This window comes from Drosophila santomea, unplaced genomic scaffold (genome assembly GCF_016746245.2).
Source record: "Drosophila santomea strain STO CAGO 1482 unplaced genomic scaffold, Prin_Dsan_1.1 Segkk101_quiver_pilon_scaf, whole genome shotgun sequence".
NCBI classification, from domain to species: domain Eukaryota; kingdom Metazoa; phylum Arthropoda; class Insecta; order Diptera; family Drosophilidae; genus Drosophila; species Drosophila santomea.
In genome coordinates this window covers 712923-740070 of record NW_025318933.1, presented here as the reverse complement: position 1 = coordinate 740070, position 27148 = coordinate 712923, and the positions used below count along the sequence as shown (strand labels likewise).

Here is a 27148-nt window from a genome sequence, read left to right as displayed (position 1 = left end):
TTTTGAGCTTATTTTTGACCATATTTGGCGTGTTAGGCGAGAGTGTGTGGTATTTTCCCATATTGTCTGTTTGTTTCGGTTTAGGTTTTCCCTAAATAATCATGCCCTCCATCTCTTGTATGAGTGGCGCGGTAGTGCCTTCTCGAGCTTATTAGTCTACGATGGAGTTGCCTTCTATGTCCCTGTGTCCGGGTACCCATATAAGGCTGATTACGAATTGTTGTGTTATCTCGTGTAAGGATGAGCGGCAATTCGATACTGTTTTTGAGTGGCTTGAGATTGAGCCAATCGATTTGATAGCTGCTTGGCTATCACTGAAAATGTTCACGTGTGAGTGCTTTCAAATGTTTTAGGGCCTCCGTTATTGCTGCTACTTCAGCTTGGAAGACGCTGCAATGATCGGGGAGTCTAAACGAGATGCGAAAGCCCAGCTGTTCGGAGTGAACTCCTCCTCCTACTCTGATTGCCGCTACTGTAGCCTGTTCCATGACAGCTAGTTCTGGGCTTGGGAGGTTGAGTTTTAGGGCTTTGTTTGGGGTGGTGCGTAAAGCACTGCTGATGTAGAGTACCGCGGCTCTTTGCATCTTTGCCAGCATTTTTATGCAGAATTTCTTTTTCAGGGCCGGCCACCGTACCACGACCCCATACAGTAGTATTGGTCTGACGATGGCCTTATATATCCAGTTTACTATATAGGTTGTTATGCCCCATTTGAGCCCTATTGCTTTCTTGCACGTGAAGAGTGCTATTGAAGCTTTTTTGTATCTGTCTGTGAGGTTCAAGTTCCAGTTTAGTTTCCCAGGTACCTTGCGCTGCTATGAAGGAAAGTCTTTGATTGTTGAGGATAGGTGGGTCTAAATCTAGTATATTATACTTCCTAGTGAAGAGAACCAGCTCGGTCTTTGAGGGGTTAAGTCCTAGTCCGTTCTTTTTGGTCCAGCTGGACAAAACACTGAGTTTTTCGCTCATGAGATCGCATAGCGTTTGGGGGTATTTACCTGTGAAGATAATAGCAACGTCGTCCCCATAGGCTATTATCCTGCATCCCCCCCCTTCCATGTCTCATAGTATAGAGTTCTATGTTCCATAGAAGTGGGGAGAGGACACCTCCTTGCGGAGTGCCTCTGCTGACGTGCCTAGTGAGAATTGACGCGCTTAGTGAAGACATAACCTTCCTGCAGGTGAGCAGTTGGTTTATGAGTCCCACCAAGTGGCGGTCCACCCCAAGGTCTGTCAGGGCTCCGGTAACCTCTACCAGTGCTGTCTCTTTCGATTTCCCTTTCTTGTAGGCAAAGATGCAAAGAGCCGCGGTACTCTGCATCAGCAGTGGTTTACGCACCACCCCAAACGAAGGCTTAACCTTCTGCCGTAGCTATAGGGACGAAGAAGTGGACGAAACGCTAGAGCATCTACTATGCCACTGCCAAGCACTGCAAGCGAAAAGCCTTGCTCAATTTGGAAGCAGATGCTGATAGACACGTCCGACCTGTCCGACACCGATCCACATCGGATACAAAAATTCACCAGCGCCTCTGGCTGGGGAAACTGGGGAAAAGGGAAAAGATACACGGTATCACAATGGACCTCTAATGGCCTAAGTGCGTCGGACCGACGGCAAGTAAAACTTAACCTAAACCTAGTCTTGTAAATTTTTCTCGATTTGCCAAAGAACTATAGCGTTATCTCTTGTCACTTGGGAACCTTGAAGTAAGCTGATGCAGTTCCACGACAAAAGTTGCAGTTTTGCTAGGCCCCTATATATTTATTTATATAAAAAACCTTAAACACAAATCGCGAGTGTCGCCCTAAGTAGAAAAGAAGCAATACTTTTTGACAAGGTCGCGAGCCAAGGCTACCGAACGAGCTGTATGACACAGAAACGCTAGGTACAGGAAGGCAGCCAGAGTCTCCGGAAAGAAACGACAAGAATATTAAGGAGATTTTTGAAACACTGTAGCCAAACCTGTAGGAAGTTTTCTAAGACCATGCACAACATTACAATCTACGAAGAAGGCAATAGAAGCCAAGGATCTGTGTCGTTGTTTTGCCCAACGAACACCATTTGTCGAAAGCGGGCCAACTGTCTGCCAAACTGGCCAGTGATCCGTAGGGTCCGCCCTTGGAAAGACAGAAAGGTGCGGTTTTTATACATCAGCGAACTGATGCAACAGGATCAGGTGGAGAATAACAGCGAGAACGGGAGAAGACACTGGAAATAGAGTCAACAATACCTGAGAATGGATAGAGCAAGTCTACCGTTTCACCGTCAGACCAGAAAGTAGCAGGCCAGTGTCAGGCCGAAGACGAAGTCAACGGGAGCATGCCCCAAGTATGCAGGGTACGGCGAGTAATGCACTTACCAAAGCCAAGGGACCAAAGAGGTAACAAGAAAATCCATCGAGCCCATAGCTAGAGCTGTAAACGGACACACGGAGCTGTAAAGGGGCAACCAAGAAACCTGCATTCTCCCGTGAAAGGGGAGGGGTGGTACAGCGGTTCTCACAAGATAAGACAGAATGATGCTGCAGGGCATCAAACTTGCCGGCAAAAACATTTTTTCGATCGCGACCAAATGGCGGAAGAACAGATAATATGGAATGCAGGAAAATGAACTCTGCTGAAGTACGGAACGGCTTCACGGGAACGAAAACGGCCAACAAATTTAAAAAAAGGATGAAAACCTTAAGGAGTTCAAACTCCGTACAAATGTCAATTACGGAAGGAGTTGACGGTTGTTGGAGCGTGGTAACGACAGTGCGAAACGAAAAGTTTGAAAAAAGACCTCCGTCCGTATGAACGTCGAGATCTCAGGAACTATAAAAGCTAGAAAGTTGAGATTTAGCATACAGACTCCAGAGACATAAACGCAGCGCAAGTTTGTTGCGCCCACTCTAACGCCCACAAACCACCAAAGACGGCCGCGCCCACATTTTATAAAAATAATTTTATATTTTTTCATTCTTTTATTAGGTTAGGTTAGGTTTTACCGGCCGTCGGTCCGACGCACTTAGTCTAAGTCCATTGAGGTCCATTGTGATACCGTGTATGTTTCCTCTTTGCCCGTCGAGGTTCGTGTGAAGTTAGCAGTTTCCCCAGCCAGAGGCGCTGGTGAATTTTTGTATCCGATGTGGATCGGTGTCGGACAGGTCGGACGTGTCTATCAGGAATCTGATTCCTAATTGAGCAAGTCTTTTCGCTTGCAGTGCTTGGCAGTGACATAGTAGATGCTCTAGCGTTTCTTCCACTTCTTCGCCCCTACAGCTACGGCAGAAATCGTTATACGGGGCATTTAGTCTTCTGGCATGGGTGCCAATCAACCAATGCCCTGTAATGACTCTCATAGCAGTGCTAAGGTGTGCTCTGGTCAACCTTAAAAGTTTTGACGTCCTTTTTGAGCTTATTTTTGACCATATTTGGCGTGTTAGGCGACAGTGTGTGGTATTTGGCAATTCGATACTGTTTTTGAGTGGCTTGAGATTGAGCCAATCGATTTGATAGCTGCTTGGCTATCACTGAAAATGTTCACGTGTGAGTGCTTTCAAATGTTTTAGGGCCTCCGTTATTGCTGCTACTTCAGCTTGGAAGACGCTGCAATGATCGGGGAGTCTAAACGAGATGCGAAAGCCCAGCTGTTCGGAGTGAACTCCTCCTCCTACTCTGATTGCCGCTACTGTAGCCTGTTCCATGACAGCTAGTTCTGGGCTTGGGAGGTTGAGTTTTAGGGCTTTGTTTGGGGTGGTGCGTAAAGCACTGCTGATGTAGAGTACCGCGGCTCTTTGCATCTTTGCCAGCATTTTTATGCAGAATTTCTTTTTCAGGGCCGGCCACCGTACCACGACCCCATACAGTAGTATTGGTCTGACGATGGCCTTATATATCCAGTTTACTATATAGGTTGTTATGCCCCATTTGAGCCCTATTGCTTTCTTGCACGTGAAGAGTGCTATTGAAGCTTTTTTGTATCTGTCTGTGAGGTTCAAGTTCCAGTTTAGTTTCCTGTCAAGTATTACGCCCAGGTACCTTGCGCTGCTATGAAGGAAAGTCTTTGATTGTTGAGGATAGGTGGGTCTAAATCTAGTATATTATACTTCCTAGTGAAGAGAACCAGCTCGGTCTTTGAGGGGTTAAGTCCTAGTCCGTTCTTTTTGGTCCAGCTGGACAAAACACTGAGTTTTTCGCTCATGAGATCGCATAGCGTTTGGGGGTATTTACCTGTGAAGATAATAGCAACGTCGTCCCCATAGGCTATTATCCTGCATGCCCCCCTTCCATGTCTCATAGTATCGAGTTCTATGTTCCATAGAAGTGGGGAGAGGACACCTCCTTGCGGAGTGCACCTGCTGACGTGCCTAGTGAGAATTGACGCGCTTAGTGAAGACATAACCTTCCTGCAGGTGAGCAGTTGGTTTATGAGTCCCACCAAGTGGCGGTCCACCCCAAGGTCTGTCAGGGCTCCGTTAACCTCTACCAGTGCTGTCTCTTTCGATTTCCCTTTCTTGTAGGCAAAGATGCAAAGAGCCGCGGTACTCTGCATCAGCAGTGGTTTACGCACCACCCCAAACGAAGGCTTAACCTTCTGCCGTAGCTATAGGGACGAAGAAGTGGACGAAACGCTAGAGCATCTACTATGCCACTGCCAAGCACTGCAAGCGAAAAGCCTTGCTCAATTTGGAAGCAGATCCTGATAGACACGTCCGACCTGTCCGACACCGATCCACATCGGATACAAAAATTCACCAGCGCCTCTGGCTGGGGAAACTGGGGAAAAGGGAAAAGATACACGGTATCACAATGGACCTCTAATGGCCTAAGTGCGTCGGACCGACGGCAGGTAAAACTTAACCTAAACCTAGTCTTGTAAATTTTTCTCGATTTGCCAAAGAACTATAGCGTTATCTCTTGTCACTTGGGAACCTTGAAGTAAGCTGATGCAGTTCCACGACAAAAGTTGCAGTTTTGCTAGGCCCCTATATATTTATTTATATAAAAAACCTTAAACACAAATCGCGAGTGTCGCCCTAAGTAGAAAAGAAGCAATACTGAAAATACCGCATCTAAAAAGCATATCTAAGCCAAGTGGACCGCGAATTCAGCAAAGGCCTCGACATTAGTCGTTTTGTTTTCTAAAAGTGGACCTAAAATCGCAATTTTTTTGCCTGGATCATTGTGGACTTCCAATATTATAGAGCGACTCACACTGTTACCAAATTGCCCTCCCATCTTTTTCGCCGTACTGCCTCTCTCACCTATTTCTCTGTCGCTGGCTGCTGGGAATCACTTAATCCAGAGCCGATGGACAACGGGCCGCTAAACCAACGGGCTCCCCTAGAGAGAAGAGCGTGCGCGGTCGGAAAAATTGACTAGTAAGCAACTGAAAAGCAAAATATTGTCGTCTACGCATCAATCGAAAAGATCAAACGCTGCTTGGTTCTTAAAAAACTTTTCTTTGACGAAGGAAGTGTATTCGGTGAATAGCCCAAATAGGCCGGAAGGGCTTTTATTTTGTTTGAAGACCACGTCGCCGGGTCTGGGTAGCCTAAATGTCGTTAGTTTTATTATTCAGAAGTAATAAGCATACAGAGAATACAGGAGAGGCATACCGAAAATATTAATTATCGCCCCGAGAAACTGCAATCGATGCCTTGGGAAGGAGAAAGTTGTTACAGGAAATATGATTTACTTTCTTTACCATGAGTTAACTAGGGCCCAAATAAGTGTGCTAACTAGGCCCAAATAAGTGTGTTTAATTTTTTTGTTTTTGTGTGATCCCGCCCGTCTAATAGTAATTTCAGCCGAACCCGTAACGAGGAAAGCGTTTTTGCCGTTATGAGTTCCATCAACATCAAGTATGCAGTGTCAGTGAACACTACTTATTATTGTTTATTTGGTCTTCATATTTCTTTTTGTCTTGGCTCTTCTCCTGCCAAACATTTCAATTATTTTTGCGCTGAGTGTACTTACCCTTGAAAATGTTTAGAGAACGAACAGCGTAATTAATGCAAAGCATTATGTCACTCACTGGAACATCAGCTACGAAAGATGATCGAGTATTACGATCCACATTGGTAGGCGCAGTACTATACTAGATTCGTTTAAAAGTGTGTAAAAGGCAGAATGGAGCATTTCCGACCATATAAAGTATATATATATGTCGCATAATGAATTTATTTTGACCACTGTACGTGTCTGTCACATTATTAACATAGTTTGACCACTAAGCTTGCAAGTCGCTGCTGCGCAATGAGTTTGGTACATTCTGAAATCATTCTTAGAATTTGACTACGACGCATAATATGACTGGCACCAAAGTACCGCAACGAGTGAGGCGACGACGTTGCGCTGTCGCCTATTGTAGTCCAGCTAGCGTGTGTAAAGCATAGATCGATGCGTAGAAAATGCAAGCAGTCGCATGCAGACGATTGCACACGCCGGTTGGAATTCGCTTCACTCAAAAAGTTTATGTGACAACATGGCAGATCAGACGCAAGAAAACAACAGTGGATCTTATTTTTGCTGATAAAATGCCCGAAGGTAGCAGCCTGATGATAACTTTAAGTAAGGCGCTAGAGGGAAATATGCTTTGCTGGCATCACATGGCCACAATTTAAAGAACTCTTTTTCAACTCTTTGTTGGCATACTGCCACACTGATGAAAATTTTGAACGGGCGACCAAAGGCTGGAGAAAGTAAATCTATTGATCTGGAAGAAATTGCGGTTTCACTTACTCTGGCCCACATGCCACAAATTGACGACACATTGTCGCGCTGGGTTTTTACTCAACAATATTAAAACTCGAAATGGCATGGAACAACAACTACAAGCGCACACTTTTAAAAAACGGAACCTTGATGACGACGCATCTACAACAGGCCCAGAGCGTAAAAAGTCGAAGTATCTCTCTTAAGTGAAATGCAATTATTCTGGAAAGACTGGACATAAATATGCCGAATGTCGTGCTCGGCAGAGGACACAAAATAAAGGAAAAGGCCACAACGGAAGTTCAACGCAAGGATCAAAGGACCGGTCAACAGTCAAATGCTTCAAATGCGACGAGCTTTGACCCTTCGCATCCGCTTGTCCAAAAGGACGATCACGAGAAAACGACCAAGTGATCGAGTAAAGGGGTTGACATCTGTACTGTAGCTCCACCATCAGGAACAATAAGAAGTTCAAACGGTGAGTCTGTTCCATTTTGCTTCGACTCTGGCGCTGAATGTTCCTTGGTTAAGGAAAGTGTTGCCGTTTATCGGTAAACGGCGTTGCCGTTTAGTGGTAAAAGAATTAATAACATTGTTTAATTAAACGGCATAAGTAATGATTCAATATGTAGCACTCAACAACTACTATGTAATATAAATATTGATCAATGTTATTTTGAGATTTTGTTACATGTTATTATGGACAAGTATTTAAAATATGGCGTACTAATTGGTCGTGAAATTTTAGGCCAGGGCATTGGCGTAACCATGGACGCTGACAAATTTCAAATTTACACAACCAAAAGAGTAGAATCGTTAGTAATTATCAATTATCAAGATGTCATAGAATCAAATCGTGAACTTGATGATCTTGATAAGGCAGCCTTGAAAAAAATTCTAAAATGTTATTTAGATTGGTTTATTGATGGGACACCAATGAATAGCGTCACCACAGGGTAGTTGAAAATTAGATTAATAGATTAGCAAAAGACAGTACAACGGCGGCCATATAGGCTTAGTGAAGAAGAGAAAATAAAAGTGCGGGTTAAACTTGACGAATTACTAAAAGCTAATATTATTCGGCCAAGCTGTTCACCTTTCGCTAGTCACATGATGCTAGTTAAAAAACAAGAAAGAACGCTATAGTCGAGTTCCCCGACTATCTGATACCTGTTACTCAGCTAGTGAAAGTGCGAAGGAGAGTCTTCAACACTGACAGTTTTTGGCGGTTTGTGGGCGTTAGAGTGGGCGTGGCAAAAAGTTTTTTTGCAAATCGATAGAACTTTACAAGACTAGTACAAAAATGAAAAAAAATTAAAACATTTTTCAAAAGTGTGGGCGTGGCAGTTTTGTGCGGTTTGTGGACGTTTAAGTGGGCGTGGCAGCATGATTCGACAAACTTGTGCTGCGTCTATGTCCCTGGAGTCTGTATACTTAATCTCAACTTTCTAGCTTTTGTAGTTCCTGAGATCACAGCGTTCATACGGACGGACAGACAGACGGACAGACGGACAGACGGACATGGTCATATTGACTCGGCTATTGGTCCTGATCAAGAATATATATACTTTATATGGTCGGAAACGCTTCCTTCTGCCTGTTACATACTTTTCAACGAATCTAGTATAAACACGACAGACTGATTTAAATGTGTGCTGGCGCAAAAAAAGGTGTGGGTAAAAAACGTTGTCCGTATGAGGGACAACCTTGATTGAAGGGGGATTGTATTACGGATTGTGAAGGGGAGTCTATGTAGTGAGGACTGATTTCTGACGAACGGTAAACAATTTTTTTTCAGACACTTTTAATATTTATTCTCGTTATGTTGGCGAGGTGAGAGGTTTACCAAGTTCCTACGACTTAAATACGACTAGTATACACTGGCAAACTGGTGCCTGAATATTGTATGCCTCTTTCTCGGTCCAACTCTTTTTCACACTGGTACTTAGATACCTATGCCACAAATTGTTCCAAACCACTGAATATTTTGCTTCACACAAGAAAGTTTTATTAAAGAGATGCCTATATATATATGTATATTTTATTTATTGTTTTATTTATGTAGTACATCGTTAAATACTTTTAAAAATGTATTTACATCATTGTACATTCTTACGTTGGCTTTCGGTCTTTCTGAAGGCAACCCGCATGTCCATATTCTAGACTCTGAAAAACATCAAAGAGCATTAATTTAATTAAATACATTTTTTCTGTACCTAAATGCCTGGTTACAACGTAAATAAAAGTTTCTTTTATGTATTTTTCATATAATTTTTCATATTGGAAACCTATCATTAGGACAGATGGCCAAGTGGAACTGTTAAATTATGTATTTTTTAAAACCGTTTTTTAAATTGATAATCTTTTTAATTTATTATCATGGAACCATTGTGCATAATTGACGGCAGCGCTATGACTTAATTCCTTACCTTGTACTTCACATTCACTGCAAGAGATCGGCAGCCTTGGTCAGCGAGCCTAGATACCGGTGACGAAGAGGCACACTGACACAATTACTAAAGTAAGATCGTTGCTTAAAATATGCATCACTTAATCTTTCTACCTAAGACGTTCGATGTTCATGGGGGATGATTCTGGAAAGCATTTCTTCAGCGCATGCTAAAGGACCAATGCTTAAAATCCAATATTGATGGGTTAATATTAATTTTCTTATATATTAAGTTACACTCATAAAAATGTAGTTCATTATTATTTTGAATAAAAAGTTTTGGGAAAACATCAGCCATCTATTCCCTAAAGCTTCCCACACGCCAAACAGACAACAAAGCCTTGAAAAAGTACATTCAGTGCCAAGCTTTAAATTTTGGAGCGAGGAGCTTGAAAAGGACACTCTTTAGACTTTAGCACGGAAAATAAAAGCTATCACACGGAAGAAATTTATTGCGCCGCGTAATTGGACCACACTTTTAAACCTATCGCGGTAATAAGTTGCATGTAATTTTCGGAGAAAGCAGAAACTTTCGATGAAAAGTCACCTATAAAGCATATAAATATTGCTTACAAAGATTTTCAAACTACCCATAAAAACGGGTTCGCTTTTGGGCCAAATCTTTCTATTTCGTTTTTAGGTGCTCTAGTTTCCCAAAATTTTTGCTATCGGAATGTTTTGTTTCTCATCGCTTCTTGCTGCTCAAACACCTGTTTTATTTTATTTGTCTAAATCAAACAACGTGGAAATATACATTTTATATTTGCAATTGCTTGTTTTTAAGCCAGGAGACGTCAGAAATTGGAGGGCTTGAGAAAATCTGGAGCTGCCACCTTTTTCACAGTTTTATTTCCGATGTTCGCAATTACTTTTTTACTGAACTTTAACCATTTAAGTAATTAAATAAAATAGCATATTTTACAAACAACAATTTTGGCTCTCCTTTAAATTAATTAATAAATTCTTTTATATTATCTATATATATTATATTATCTGCACTTTCTTTTCGCACTTCCACTAGCTGAGTAACAGGTATCAGATAGTCGGGGAACTCGACTATAGTGTTCTCTCTTGTTATTTATTGTAAAGCTTATAAAATCTCGAATAGGGTTTTATTGATTATGGTGAAGTCTTTCATTAAACACTTATAAAAGCTTTGAGACCCAGACTTGTATTAACCTTTTTTTTTATCTGGCCTCTTTCGTAGTCCCACACATGACACAATGAATTAGGTATTCGACACTTTTTTTAAAAACTTAAACTTTTTTCTAAGTTAGATAAACGACTGCTTCAAAAAAGACCTGTTAGAACCTAGTTCATATATTTGATATGATCTTCTTTAGTAGAGATGATATTATCTACATACACAAGTAAGTTTTTAATATCTGTTCCTGCAGAGGAGGTCTGGTTTAGCCGATTTGCTGATCCTAATAATAAATTAATTTCTTACCCAGATGGCATACAATCGACATTTAAAGTGATCTTTGGTCATTTTTTTAAGTAAATTGTAAGGTCTCAGTGTTGTTTTCTGTTCTTTTATATTTTTCAAGAAATTAATTTGTGCATTTAGCCTGCAGTCTACATATTACCACTATTTCACCAAATTTCTTTAAAATAATAAAAAAAGTTAAAAAAACTGACTTTTATTATATGAATGGCATTCACATTGAAGATTATTTTACCGTCATAATATTTTTAATACCTTTAGTATCTGAGTGATATTCTTAGAAGCGGTGTCTTGTAAAAGCTTTATATTACATCCTGCAAAATTACGATATAGCAGATATAGCAGTGATTTCTCCCTTTAAAATGCCAATGCTTTCAATAAAATATGTGGCCCTCTTCTCAATTTCTGGTTGGCCTTTTATTAAGGCTTTTCTATTTCATTGTACATAAAAAATTATATGTATATAATATAATAAAATATATAAAATTATATATTGCACACAGGCCAGGATTCCCCAACTGACGTCAGGCACAAGCACACTCACCGTATCATAAAAACAAGCAGCAGAGGCGACCGTTTCAGAGTCAGGCCTTTTATTAAGGCTTTTCTATTTCATTGTACATAAAAAATTAGATGTGTCGGAGAAGGAAATGTTATTTTGAAATGAGCGCCTTATCGATGGTTAACTTGCTTACGATACTAATCGATAGGACGGGTTGTATTTGGTTGTGAGATCTTGATATACAAAAAGATCGAGTGTGGCCCTGGTTTAGCGTGGTTTTGTTTCTACGGAAGAAAAGTTAAGAAGAAACACACAAGCAGCGGAAGAACAATTGGAAAAACTATCAAGGGACTCGCTACACAGTCATAGAACAACTTTTAGCGCTCCGTCATCAGAAGTGGGATAGTACTTTCGTCTACTAACCATGGAAGACCAACTGCGCATCTTGATGGAGCACCAAAGCCAAAGTTTCCCGGAATTGGCAAAAACTCTGCAAGCGTCGGTTCGAGAACTGGCACAAACTTGCGGCGTCACATTGCCGAAATTTAACTCCGACATTCCTGTCGCCGACGCTACTCAATGGTGTGCTACGGCTGACATTATTTTGGTTGAAGGACCGCTGGAAGGCAGTGCCCTAATATTGGCCTTAACAAAATCGTTGTAAGGAATCGCGTCCCAATGGCTTTCTGAAGTGTGCTATGCAGGCGTGACTTGGCCGGAATTTAAACAGTTATTTCAACAATGCTATGCAAATACTGAAACACCAGCCGCCATGTTTTTGCAGTTATTAAATAGTCGCCCCGGCAACAGTGAATGCCTTGCGATATACGCTAGTTGCATGGTGACTTCGCTTGTTAACAAGTGGAAGGGTTTGGATGCTGATAGGATTGCGGTGTCCGTGGTTATGGGACATTTGGCCAACTTTGACCGCCGAGTGCAAAGAATTGCATACACTGCCGAGATAAAAAAAAAGACGTGACCTACAGGATGAGTTGCAGGCCTTCGCTTTTGACAAGCGCACACATCATTCTGGAAATGAGGAATCTGGAGCAAAGCGAGCTAAGTTTGCGTCACTGAAGTGCCATCTTTGCGGAAAGATGGGGCACAAAATGATTGATTGGCGAAACAAGAAGCAGAGCGCCGGCATGTCGAGACGGGATCAACGAGGAAGCCAACCATTTCAGCAGCATTTTAAAGGCAATATAACTTGCTATTGTTGCCAAGAGCAAGGTCATATAGCCTCACAATGCCCTAAAAATATGACAGGCGGTGGAGCTGGATTGCGGAACGAAAAGAGAGCTGAGCTGTGCGTGGTGGATGAACCGAAGACAAGTATGCTGTTACGAGGTGAGGACTTTCCAATCTTTTTCGATTCTGGAGCAGAGTGCTCTTTGGTTAAAGAGAGTTTTGCAGAGAAGCTAAGCGGTAAAAAAGTAAATAACGTAGTTAGCTTGAAAGGTATTGGAAATGCAAATGTTTGTAGTACAATGCAGATTGATAACAATATTCTTATTAATGGAAATAGTTTAAATGTAACATTTCATGTTGTACCTGATGACTGTATGTCAAATAATATTGTACTGGGACGAGAAGTGTTGGCTCAGGGATATGCTGCAGTAGTATCTTGTAAAGGGGTTAAAATAATTAAGGATGAAACAAAAACTGTTAATACGTGCTCTAAATTCATAGACAACTCATTTGATATAATAGAAAGCAATGTATATGGAGAAGACAAAAACGAAATAATAACATTGTTAAAATCCTACTCATATTCTTTTATACAGGGAACGTCTCAGACTCGCGTCCATTCTGGTGAAATGCAAATTTGATTGATTGATCAGACCAAAACGGTACAGAGAAGACCAGCGAGAGAGATGTAGTTCGACACAAAGTTCAAGAATTGTTAGATTGCAAGGTTATCAGACCGAGTAGCTTCCCTTTTGCGAGCCCTGTTCTATTGGTGAAGAAGAAGAATGGATCAGCCAGACTTTGCGTGGATTATAGAGAATTGAATTCCAATACAGTTGCCGATAAGTTTCCCTTGCCTTTAATATCTGATCAGATAGCCAGACTGCGCGGTGCAAAGTTTTTCACCTGCTTAGACATGGCAAGTGAATATTACCAAGTTCCTATGCATCCGAACTCTGTCGAATATACGGCATTCGTCACCCCTGATGGACAGTACGAGTTCCTGTCGATGCCATTCGGACTCAAGAATGCACCGTCAGTTTTTCAAAGAGCAGTCATAAAGGCCTTGGGTGATCTCGCCTATTCGTATGTCATTGTGTATATGGACGACATAATGATTGTAGCTCCAACCAAGGAATCGGCACTTGAAAGACTAAAAATTGTTTTGGATATTTTATCAAAGGCTGGATTCTCATTTAATGTTGAAAAATGTTTCTTTGTACGGTCTTCTGTCCAATATTTAGGATTTGAAGTACGAGCAGGGGAGATTAGCCCAAATACTCGCAAGGTAGAATCTTTGAATGCTTTGCCCCCTCCGAGGTCTGTAACAACAGTTTATTGGGCTAGCATCGTACTTTCTACAGTTTGTTCCCGGATTTTCTCAGCTAATGAAGCCTTTATATTTTCTCACCTCAGAGAAAAATAAGTTTGAGTGGAATACAGAACACGAGGCAATTCGAAGAAAAATTATTCACATTATTTGTAACCAGTCTTAATTATCTTTGACCCGCAGTATCCAATCGAATTGCATACCGATGCCAGTGCAATCGGATATGGTGCTATACTCTTACACAGAATTAAAAATAAACCGTATGTAGTGGAATATTATAGCAAGACAACAAGTGTATGTGAATCCAAATATACCTCATATGAGTTGGAAACACTTGCCGTGGTTAATGCTGTTAAGCATTTTCGGCACTACTTACATGTCAGAAAGTTTGTAATATTCACTGACTGTAATTCGTTAAAATCATTACGAAATAAGATTAAGTTGTTGCCTAGAGTCTATCGCTGGTGGTACTTGGTAAATGCATCGATCTGTACAATTACATATTCCTTACGATCGCTTTTACCACTAAGCTTGCCTGATATGTCTATGTGGATAGTATGCCATGAAACGTTTATTTTGGGAATAGGATGTAATTCCATTTGTACTTTCCCACTTTCTTTTCCTCACTTTCACATTAAGTGCAGAAAGTTGTGTAATGGCGTTGAAATCATCAATTTCTTTGTTTGGAGTCCCTATTCGTATTGTGGCTGATCAGGGAAGAAGTTTCACAGGTGCCAAGTTTGTTGAATTTTGCTCTTCCCAAAACATAAATTTGATAGCAACAGGAGCAAGCCGAGGTAATTGCCAGGTTGAGAGGCTTATGAGTACCTTAAAAAATTTATTGACAGCTGTTGAAACAAGTTCTAGATCTTGGCAAGAGGCATTGGGTGACGTGCAGTTAGCTATTAATTGTACTGCTAATAAGATAACCAAAGCGAGCCCGTTAGAATTATTAATGGGAAAGGTTGCTCGTCCTTTAGGTCTTGTTCCAATTCATGATCCAGAAACAGAAATAGATCTGACCAAGATAAGAACTCAAGCTTTAGAAAATATAGAAAGATCGGCAAAGTATGAGAAGGAAAGATTTGATAAAGGCAGAGCTAAGGTAGTAAAATTTACTGTTGGAGATTTTGTGTTGCTTAATAATAGTGAGAGAAACCAGACTAATCTAGATGCTAAATATAGAGGTCCATTTGAGATTACAGAAGTATTGGATAATGACAGATATACCTTAAATAGTATGAAGGGTAATAGACGTTATAAGTATGCGCATGAAAGATTGAGAAGATTGCCAAATGGGCAGGTTCCAAGCGAGCTGGAGATCGATGTTAGCCCGTCAGAGGAAGCTGTTGAAAGAGACAGTAGTGAAGCCGTTGAAAGAGTCGGTATGGAAGCTGTTGAAAGAGACAGTTATTAAAGCCGTTGAAAGAGACGGTATGGAAGCTGTTGAAAGAGACAGTAGTGAAGCCGCTAAAAGAGACGGTATGGAAGTTGATGAAAGAGAAAGTGAATGGAAATGTTGAAATAGAGAGTAGAATGGCGGAAGGTGTATGGAAGTACACAGTTGTCGATGGCTACGTGGCGGTACCTGACCCTAGAGTGGTATTATAATGATGTTATTGTTTGGAAAGAAAATGAAAAAAAAGAGGATGATTAAAAGTTGAGATAAAAGAAGAGAGAAATTAAGTAAGAAATGAAACGAATGAATTGAATTGAATTCAAATTAGTTGAACTATGGAGAGAAAAATTTAAAGAATTATTTAAAGGAAGATTTGAGTTGTATTATGAAAAGTTAAGGAATACTTTGATTTCAAATATGAAAAATTAAAAAGAGATCTTTAACGTAGGATTTAAGTAGAAAGATCTAGAACGAAATAGTTAAGAACTTGAAGTATTAGAACAAATGATGAAGTATAACGTTGGTTAATGTAAACTAAAGATTATGTTAAAGGAAAACAACGATGTTAATGACTAAGACTAAGTTGATTGTCACATTAAAATTAGAACTGAAGTCTGAATGCAGTGTGTGAATCTCTGATTTATGGCAGGACATAGCTCATACACGAGGGCGTGTAATTTATCAGTATGGCCGTGTCGGAGAAGGAAATGTTATTTTGAAAGTTTGTAATATTCACTGACTGTAATTCGTTAAAATCATCACGAAATAAGATTAAGTTGTTGCCTAGAGTCTATCGCTGGTGGGCTTATTTGCAGACCTTCGATTTTGATATACAGTATAGGGAAGGCAAGCGTATGGCCCATGCTGATTTCTTTTCCAGAAATCCACTTCCTCCGGAAAATTCCCCTGAATATGAAAAGGTCGTTGAGAAGCGAATCGAATTAACTGAAGTATCTGAGGATTGGATTCGTGCAGAGCAACAGAAAGATCAAGATATTGTAGAAATCATTACCAAGTTGAACGATGATGAATTACCATTCGAGTTGTCTAAGACATATGATTTGAGAGGTGGAGTTTTGTATAGAGTGATACAAAGAAATGGTAAGACGCTGTGTTTGCCAGTAGTGCCTCGCGGATTTAGATGGTCGGTTATTAACCAAGTACATGAATCCATAATGCATCTGGGCTGGGAGAAAACCCTCGACAAGGTATACGATTACTATTGGTTTGAGGGCATGGCTAAATACGTTCGAAGATTTGTTGAAAATTGCATAACGTGCAGAGTTTCCAAATCATCCTCTGGGAAAGTACAAATGGAATTACATCCTATTCCCAAAATAAACGTTTCATGGCATACTATCCACATAGACATATCAGGCAAGCTTAGTGGTAAAAGCGATCGTAAGGAATATGTAATTGTACAGTTGATTGTCACATTAAAATTAGAACTGAAGTCTGAATGCAGTGTGTGAATCTCTGATTTATGGCAGGACGTAGCTCATACACGAGGGCGTGTAATTTATCAGTATGGCCGTGTCGGAGAAGGAAATGTTATTTTGAAATGAGCGCCTTATCGATGGTTAACTTGCTTACGATACTAATCGATAGGACTGGTTGTATTTGGTTGTGAGATCTTGATATACAAAAAGATCGAGTGTGGAACAATTGGAAAAACTATCAAGGGACTCGCTACACAATCATAGAACAACTTTTAGCGCTCCGTCATATGTATATAATATAATAAAATATATAAAATTATATATTGCACACAGGCCAGGATTCCCCAACTGACGTCAGGCACAAGCACACTCAACATATCATAAATACAAGCAGCAGAGGCGACCGTTTCAGAGTCAGGCCGAAGCCGGAGCCAACAGGGGCATGCAACAAGTAAGCGGGAGTAATGCACTCACCGAACCCAAGGAACCCGCATATTAGCGATGAAAGGGGAGGGGCGATACAGCTATACCGCAATGCAAGTCCAGGACAAACAAGGAGGAAACGTTTTCTTTTAAAATCCAACTTACCGGCAAAAATAATTGCTTACAGTCATTAAAGCTATGGCAAGGGGGCGTGTCGATCACAAGGCTGTCGATTGGCACTGGATAGTGTCAAGAATACAAGTGGCAACGCCAAATTAACGGGAGCTATCGGGAGCTATCGGCAACAATCGATTGACAGGAAGTGGTGTGACCAGATGACGAAAGGACAAGAATATGGAATATGGAAAGAAGATCGAAGCAAGGAGTGGCTTCACGAAAGTAAGAATCAGCGGCAAAATTTTAAAGAAGGAACGGAACAGTGCGCTCAGAGGAGGTCGGCGCTGTGGAACTCAAGACAGAGCTGTGAGCGTTCAAGGGTTTTCAGGATTGTTCAGCAAGGTCTGCTAGACCGAATTTATTTTCTCCCGAAGAAAGGGGGGATGTGAGAAGTTAAGAACTCCGCACATATGTAAATGACAATTGCTGGAGGAGGGCCAGTTACGCAACAAGTCAACGCCTAGTAACGGCAGTGCGAAGCCGAAGAGTTGTAGAAAGAGAGTTTGGACAAACTAAACCGGTAGAGTGAGAATGTGGAAAAACAGAAACCGGTAGAAAGAGAGTTTCGAAAAAAGACGGTTTGAGGGAGAGAGCATGGAGAGCGAGAAGAAGACGGCACGACCTAGAGCAGTACAGCAAAACATCAGTAAGCTTCGACGTGCCAGGGTATGGAGAACAACAGTATCAGCGGGGCTTCAGACCAGACCGAGCTTGACTTTGGACCGGACCAACGGTAAAACCGTGGACTTTTGATCCGGAGACCGGAGACAAGAAGAAAAAAACCATTAAAGATGGCCTTTCTGAATAGGCTCAAAGCTGGAGAGTCAAGGAGAACGAGGATACGAGTAAACAACGTAAAGCAACGAAGTCAGCAAGGGAGCTACAGCCGTTATAGTCAGCAAGGAAAAAGATCGCTAAGTAGAGATGTTCGAATTGAGACACAGGTAGCTGAGGTCCATTACGACGAAGCCCGGATAGTCCGGAAGCACTCAACAGACCCCCCCAAAGAGGCCCGTCCTAATATAATAATATAAATAGAAATATTGGACATCGTTTTGGGCGTTGACCATACTGCGGCGATATCCGTAAGCGGTAAAAGATAAAACTATCTTCCCCAAGTCAATGTCGTTTGCGGTAAATTTAGAAGGTGGAAGGGATGCATCGATGGAAAAGGTGCGAAACTGTTCTATAAATTAGGAAAATTTGTTTGCTGATGTCCTGTTCCGACAGCAAATTTATGCTATGTGAGAACAGGATGCAAAACCGTGTATAGCGATTCTTTTCCCTTACTACGGAGATTGTTTTTGGAGTCGAAAAAAGGATTGAAGTCATAACAGCGGGACACGGAATACTACTTCCCAAAAATGGGCAAGATGGCAAATAAATTCTCCGTTTCCTTATTGTGTAGGAGAAACGGACGGACAGACGAACATGGCCGAATTGACTCGGCTATTGATCCTGAATATATATACATTATATGGAATGAAATGCTTATTTCTGCCTGCCACTTTCTACTATACGAGTAACGGGTATAATGATGGTTATAGAGGGATAGAAATAAGACCTGACCGCATTAGTCAAATTTTAATAAACTGGTAACTACGGTTTTAAGTTGTCAGTGAAGTCGAAGCACTCACCAGGCAAACTCTGAATGGTAATTTGGAGATGCTTACTATGTACACTAGCAATTTATTTTAAGAAACAGACTGATTTTATCGTTACCATAGAAATGCCAAAGTTATGACTTGGAGGGATCTTAAGGCAAGTTGATTCAGTTTAGGAATGAGCAAACGGATGCTTATATCTGGGTGGCTATAGATCGAAAGCAAAAACCAAATGAGACTTTCGACGAATTCTACTATTCTATCGTTCTGCTGGCCGATAAACTATCTATACTCTTGGCGGACTCGTCAATGCTAGAGTATTTATGATCAAATTGGTTGCCAGATATTTAGTAAAAGCAAGAGGGGCATTTATGAAATCAGTGGGAAATCAGCCTTGACCGACCCGCGCAGATTTGTTCACAAATTATTCAACATCAAATTTCAAATCTTCGGATTAGAACGCGATCTTAGACCTAATGGTGAGATTACGCTGCTAGATCGGAAGCTATGGAAGCTTGATTGAAAGGACAATAAAGCTTCAATAAGCTGCATAGGCGGAGGTCTAAAGAGTTAATGGGCCAAGGTTTGAGAATAAAAAAAATCCACAATAGTACAAACAGTCGGAGGTCAAGGCCGAGATATTATAGGAAACATAAAAACGTATAAGGGAACGAAGAAGCCCCTAACGCTGTATAATGTCCCTCTCTAACGCAATCTTAATGTTTAGGCATCAACTTTTGGTCGGAGTTCAAGCTGTTACCAGAGGGGTTGTGCGAGATTGGTTCAAGTTCGGGGGAAATGTATTAATGTTCAGCGTACCTTAACTGAAAGTCAAAAAGAAATTCTTAGAAAAGCAATTTTGCAATTCCCCTCGTTTCCCCTCGTTAATGACGCACCAATCTTTTGGCTCAAGCGACAGATGTCGGTGACGCCAAGCCATTAAAACAGCGCCACTATATCGTATCCCCCGCTATAGAGAAGTTAATGTACGAGGAAGTCGATCGTATAACGGTTTTAGGAGTCATCAAAAAGTCTTCAGACCTTTGAGCGTCACACAGAAAAAAGTAGGTCACGGAACCAATGGATTCCGATAAGATGCAGCCATGGCACCATAAATTCATAAAAAACAACAGAGAACGCTATAGTAGAGTTTCTCGACTATCTGATACCCGTTACTCAGCTAGTGAAAGTGCGAAGGAGAGTCTTCAACACTGACAATTTTTGGCGTGGCAAAAAGTTTTTTTGCAAATCGATAGAAATTTACAAGACCAATACAAAAATGAAAAAATATCAAAACATTTTTCAAAAGTGTGGACGTGGCAGTTTTGGGCCGTTTGTGGGCGTTAGAGTGGGCGTGGCAACATGAATCGACAAACTTGCGCTGCTTCTATGTCTCTGGGTCTGTATGCTTAATCTCAACTTTCTAGCTTTTGTAGTTCCTGAGATCTCGACGTTCATACGGACGGACAGACTGACGGACGGACAGACTGACGGACGGACAGACGGCCATGGCCAGATCGACTCGGCTATTGATCCTGATCAAGAATATATATACTTATATGGTCGGAATCGCTTCCTTCTGCCTGTTACATCTAGTATACCCTTTTACTCTACGAGTAACGGGTATAATTATGCAGCTATTTCGTCACCATTGACTGATTTTTTGAAGCAAAAGAAACTTTACGACTGGTCAGAGGCAGCCCTGCAGGCATTTGTTGCCCTAAAGCTCGCTATGTGCAAAGCTCCGTACTACACAAGCCGAATTTTGATTCCGCTTTATATTTGCATTGTGATCCTAGTGATACCGGACCGGAGTGGGTGGACTATTAATGAGCAGGATACCGAAGGCAATGAAGTGCCTATCGCCTATATGGGCCTTCTCCGTCACAGAACGAGAATGTTTGGCAGCTCTCTTAATATAAAGCAATTCAGGGCATATATCGAAGAGCAGGAGATTCAGCATTGAGATTAACCATACAGATTCCGGAGACATAGACGCAGCACAAGTTTTTTGACCCATGTTGCCACGCCCACAAACCGCCACGAGTAACGAGTATCAGTTAGTCGGGGAACTAAAGTGTTCTTTCTTGCTTTTATATCCTTTAATAACTTTTCGAAATTTGCCGTGGTATAGCACTTGACCACATTAAGGATTTGAAATGGAGTTTGTTACAAGTCAGGAATTCATTCCCAAAAGCCAAAATGATTTACTGCGACAACGAGCCGTAGTAAAAATCGCTTACGATCACGACCATGCTAGACAATAACTTTGGCGTCGGACATGCAAATGCCCAAAAAAATGACAAGGGTATAAGTGATACTGTGGAACGTATCTTGCTAGCCACCACCAGATATAAGAAATCAATCCACTTGTTCATCGACAGGAGAACAGTCGATGCCAAGGATGCACGAACGTCTTGCAAGTACTGAATGCTGAAGAACGCAAAGAACGGAAACGCTTCTTTCTGCATGTTACATACTTTTCAAGAAATCTAGTATATCTAAAAACTTCAATAGCCCAAAGACCATTGTGACCGTTTCTCGAAAGTGTCAGCTATGGACAAGTACATTAAACATGCCGAGGTTCCTCAAACAATCAGCCCAAACGGCGCCTACGAAGCTTGCAGCTGGACCAGCTCAAGGCCAGCAACTTAATCAACAACGATGACGTCATTGCCAACAACCATTACAATAAAAACGTTGTCCATACCAAATTTGGCAACAATACCGCCGGCAATAGAAAGATTTTCAACCAGTCTTCCGGCAGTAACGAACAATTACCCTCCTTCAAACAAATAACACAATTGCGGATATTCGATGCGAGAATCTGTACGGACTCAGACAAGGCTGTTAACCCGTCAAGATACTCCCTGAACTGTCGCTCGGATGACAGGATTAGGAAATCTTTCAACCTTGGAAAGTGCCATTCCTTTCCTGGCAGCTAAAACAAGAAAGATATTATAGCGTTGTCATCCAAAAATTGTTGGACACACCAAAAATTATTGGCAAAAGCCTCCTAGCTGCCTTTAACAATGTTCAACCAGTAAAATGTATTAACTGTGGCGAAAACCATACAGTCAGATATAAAGGCTGTGTTGTCTATCAGCAGATTGCAAGTCGACGCAAAAGTATCACATTCCATTGCAGAAGCGTTCCCCACCAGTCATTAAGACCAAATATTGACCAGAGCTAATAAGCTAACGTCGTCCGTGTTTTCAACAATTATCTATATAGTCATCCCCTGTACCAACAACTTACTAAGACTTTCCCGCAGTCAGCATTTCCCCCGCTGGGCAACAACAATATATATATATATATATAAAGCAAAGTCAGATGCGTCAACAAAAAGTATCGCCTCACCAACAGCCATTACAAAAACAAAAAAAAACTCAACAACGATAGCAGCCAGATCGACAGCAGCAGTCATCCCAAAAGCGATACAATTGTTAATTGACCAGCAAGAGCAAATGTTTTTGAAATCCAACGATAGATCATAATAACCATAACCATAATAATGCTATCATGTGGGGTAGCGTAAAACACTTGCGTTATATCGTACTACAAACTAAATGAATATAATATCCATCTAGAAACTCATCCTGCCGATCGATGCTTGTGCAATTTTAATTATTTCCTATCTTCAATGTTACTAGTTATATAGTCTGCAAAGTCTAAATGTTCAATGTATCGCATTCAAAGTCAAACTGACCTTGGTGAACTAGCGATTGCGTCTATCTATAGTCCACCAAATTTCGACTGGGGGGATTGAAATGCTAGCGTTAGTCTCTGGGGATCTCGAAACTCAACCACCCGCAGACTCCGTTCACAGTTCAAATGCTCTTACTACAGGAGGGCCAAGCATTATCCAAGACCCCATGATCCAGTCGACAAACGCGCTTATCGTCGTGCCAAAGATGACATGAAGAAGCTTTGCTTAATACACTCCTGCCCAGAATTATACGACACCCCGAAAATATTAGTTTTGACCCTCGTAAGACAATGGGGAAACATAGTATAACAAAATCAAGTATGCAGAATGAAAGCTTTATCAATTCTGCATAAAATGAGATCTTCTTATCTCTCATTGCATCTTTCGTTTTTAATCAGCAGGAAAAAAGCACAAAAGCCCGATTTTCGGCATGCCTGCAACTGTATCAAAATTATACGACACGTTGTGATTATTGCGGCCAGAGAGAAAGATTTCATTTCAAATAATTTTTTTTATATTTCACTTATTAATTTAATTCATTCATTACAAAATGCCGCGTGGAAGTTCGTTAACCGAAGAGGAAAAGGGAAGAATAAAAGGCTACAACGATGCTGGCTTTAATGTAAGCGAAATATCGCGAAAAATTGGCCAAACACGTTGTGTTATCACAAAATTGTTGGAAAATCCGAATGAATACGGTGTGAAGCGTAGGTCTGGAAGAAAACCAAAGTTGTCCGACCGCGATAAACGTCGTATTATTGTGAAAGCTAGCAATTCGTTTGCCTCGTGCTCCGCACTTGCGACAAGTTGCAGTATGCCTGTAAGCCAATAAGCCTGCAGTCTTCGGAGTGCAATGTGAGAAGAGTCTTAAAGAAAGCTCCGTTCTCAAAACGGCACCACAAAATTGCTCGGCTGGAATTTGTTGAAAATAACTTTGAGAGAAGCTGGGCCTCGGTAGACAATTTTGACTTTATTTTCATTATACATTTTTGGTTAAAAGTTTTCATTTAAATAATTTTTTCTGATGAAAAAAAAAATTAATATGGACGGCCCAGATGGATTTCGACACTATTGGAGGGGTTTACGAAAGGATCCACTTATGTTCCCTAAGCGGAATTTCGGAGGCGGATCCGCAATGGTTTGGGGAGCGTTCACTTCATCTGGAACGCTTGATTTGGCTTTCACAAGCTCACGAATGAATAGTTCGGAGTATAAAAAAATATTGGAGCAGCGTCTTCTTAAATCCAATTGAGAACATCTGGGGTATCTTAGCAAGGCGACTTAACGCTAATAAAAAAAAATTTGAGAGCGTCCAAAGCCTTAAATCGGAGATTTTGGCACAACGGTCACTTTTAGACCAAATATTCTTAAAAAATTAATAAATTCAATGCCTAAGAGGCTTTTTTTGGTTGCAAAGGCTCTAGGTGACCCGATCAATTATTAAAAATTGTTTAAAAATTATTAAAAAAATAAAAAACTATTACAACTAAAAATTGGCATGTGTCCGTATTAGACGTCTGCACGAGTGCACTCAAAATTTTCGGTTAAATGAGTACTCATAAGCTTAAGTCGCAACGCGGAGCGTTGAAACGGTTTCAATAGAGTTAATTGCGCATTGGCTAGCGTTGTTTTTGTTGTATGTGGAATGAGTGATATTCAAACCAAAGCGGAATGGATAGAATGAGTGGATGCAGAGTAAATGTTTAGAGTACTCGGTTAAAATTTTGACATTCTCGTCATTCATGGCTTGCAGAGCAGACGCAGCTGAGCAGAAAATTTTATAATAATAAAAATACAGAGTTTGGACGAAAGCGTAAGTACTTTAGTAATTGTAAATTGTAAAAAAAAAAAATATATGTGTAAATAGAATAACACATTTTCAGATGCTAGAAATTTAATTTATTTAACAATTCTGATACTATAAATTACTATTAATTAATTTAACAATTTTGATACTATTAACAAAATTATGTTTCTGCATTCAGTAATTGATTAATACATGTTATTCTATTCTTCTGTCTTGTGTTAAAAAGCAATAATAAAACGAAAAAACAAATACGGAATAAATTTTACGTCGCCAATGCGGCGCACAGTTAACCGTTTCGGTTATTCCGAGTACTCGGTCGCGAGTACTCATTCGTGCATTGCCTCGCCGTTCGGTTATAGTAAATTTTTTACTCATGCCTTTACCACATTTGCCAAATCCGTTTTACTCAATGTCTCTCAGTCAGTCAGAACTTTGAGAAAGAGTACAAAAGATATTGAAAACAAAAGATGCAATCAGAGATAAGAAGATTTTAAGCAGAATTGATAAAGCTTTCATTCTGCATACTTGATTTTGTTCTACTATGTTTCCCCATCGACCTACGAGGGTCGAAACTAATATTTTAGGGGTGTCGTATAATTTTGGGCAGGAGTGCAGCAAACGCGACTTTGATGAGATGCTCCGCATCGCTGATCCCACCAAACCGTAAGGCTTCAACCTCTAGAAATCTATACCGACAATAAAGCGACAGCAAAATCTCCATACAGAAAGCCGACAATACATGATGCACGTCCGACTCAGAAATTTCGCATGAAGTAAATGCGTTAGCGATCCAGCATGTAAGTAAGCCCAAAATAAGTTTGCCATCATATTCAAGAGCTACATCATAGAAAAACGCCAGGTGTCAATTAACAAGGGAATCCTGTTCCTTGTTTGTCTATTTAACTTAATGCTACGTATCCACAACTTCCTCTCAATGAAAGTGTTCGGGCGCTGCTCATTATTGTTAATGCAGATTGTTACATCAGGAACGATTGGTTACACACAAAAAAAAGTTTTTTCTATCGAGTTGTTAAAAAAAGAGTAACGCCACGCCCCCGAATTGCCAATCTGTGAAATTTAAGTCAGTCTGAATCTTCCGAAAATAAATATTTAAACAGGACAGATACGTTGATTTAAATTTGCATATCACTGCATCACAAAATTTGATCTTTAATTTATTAAAATGAAGGTGACAAAAGAATTATAGTTAACACTATATACGCAATACAGAAACTTATAGTCTGAAAATATTTAAAAAAAAATGAATATCAATCATACATTAGCAGGGAGCGCCACTATGTAGATATCGTCCAGTAGAAGTAGTAAGGTTGACCAAGACTTGAAAAATCTCGGCCACTGAGTTTTAGGAGCCATGGCAACTCAGGATATCGTCCAATATTAAATTGAACAACTAACTAAAATATATATTTATTATTATAATATACTAATCAGCTACTGGATTGACAAAACGTTTTTACAGCAAGGTTCTTTCAAAAGCGTATGCATTTCAAATAAATTGTATTCCTATTACAAATATATATATAAATCAAAGTTTTAAAGAGGAGCCTCGCCTTTGAAAACATTGTGTCAATCCTGAAACTTGTGGATTTGGTAATGAAGGTACACTCGAACTAAGGGAGAACATTTTTTGATTCCTTAAAATCTTTTAACAAGACAAACCGACTGCTTACATCGCATCAAACTAATGACAATTCATTCCATAGGAAATTTAAAAAAAATAAATATAAAATTTACTTTTAATTTATTTTAAAACTCCTAAAATAGAAATGTTTTGGGCTTAATACTTTCATAGCCTTTAAGCTGGTATAATCTAAAATATATAAGCGTAGATACGTGAACATAGGAATAATATAGTACACGAGCTTACCGTTTTATTTCCAAGATTTTTAATGCGACAATTTAAATGTCCCGTTTTTCCAACTAAGGATGTGACGTTTTTAGTAGCAGAAGTATCAAAGTACGGGCCCCTATCCAGAACCCTTCTCATTTGATTAATATTTTCTTCACTTATTAAATACAGGTCTGCCACAGTCCCATTCTCTCTTAAATGTTGTGGGCAAGTTTCCCTTAAAATTACTAAGCAACTTATTATTTGTATGTTTTTTATACACATTTTAATATACTTACATATGCAAAGAAATATTCGAAAAGTTAACAAAACTTTCATTTTTAATGATTTAAGTTGTCAGACATCTTACACTAACCAAAATACATTAGTATAGTGCAAATTTTTTTTCTTGAATTTCCTGTCACATGCGCAAACGCATGCGCAAAATTTATAATACATTACAAAAATGTCGATAAATATGTAAAAAGCTTTTCTCGATTTTCCTTTATTTTAAGTAAATTATATATTATATTTTGGATATTAGAAGATGGTACGTCGCGATTCGATACGTATTGCATTATACAACCTACAAACGTAATATCTTGTTCTTGCCACACGGGCTGATGTGGTATATATTTGGGTTGGTCACACGTGCTGCTTTAGTATAAAATTTTTTTTTTATAGTATAAACAAATTTAAACAAACTACTTTCTCGCATTGTATTATATTATATATTATACGAATTGATAACAAATGTTGGGAAAGGGCACTACATTTTACCACTCCGTAGGACGTGTATCAAAACAAAAAACAAGAGAGAACGCTATAGTCGAGTTCCCCGACTATCTGATACCCGTTACTCAGCTAGTGGAAGGGAGAAGGAGAGTCTTAAACACAATTTTTGGCGGTTTGTAGGCGTTATAGTGGGCGTGGCAGAAAGTTTTTTGGCAAATCGATAGAAATTTACAAGACCAATATAAAAATGAAAAAATATCAAAACATTTTTCAAAAGTGTGGGCGTAGCAGCTTTGGGCGGTTTGAGGGCGTTAGAGTGGGCGTGGCAAAAAGTTTTTTAGTAAATCGATAGAAAATTACAAGACTAATACAAAACTGAAAAAATTTCAAA

General features: G+C 40.1%; 1 protein-coding gene across 2 annotated transcripts in view; it reads right to left on the bottom strand.

Annotated features, from left to right (window-relative positions):
- Positions 1 to 26428, bottom strand: part of LOC120457482 (protein CEPU-1) — a 628267-nt gene extending 601839 nt beyond the window's left edge. The window contains exons 1-2 of one of the 2 annotated variants that reach the window (XM_039645033.2): positions 26322 to 26428; positions 26062 to 26270 (exon numbers count right to left, since the gene is read on the bottom strand). In XM_039645033.2, the coding sequence (XP_039500967.1) occupies positions 26062 to 26270; positions 26322 to 26361 (249 nt within the window). In that variant the 5' untranslated portion in view covers positions 26362 to 26428. The remainder of the gene's footprint in view (positions 1 to 26061; positions 26271 to 26321) is intronic. The other variant, XM_039645034.2, reaches the window with a different exon arrangement.
- Between the last annotated feature and the right edge of the window lie 720 nt (positions 26429 to 27148).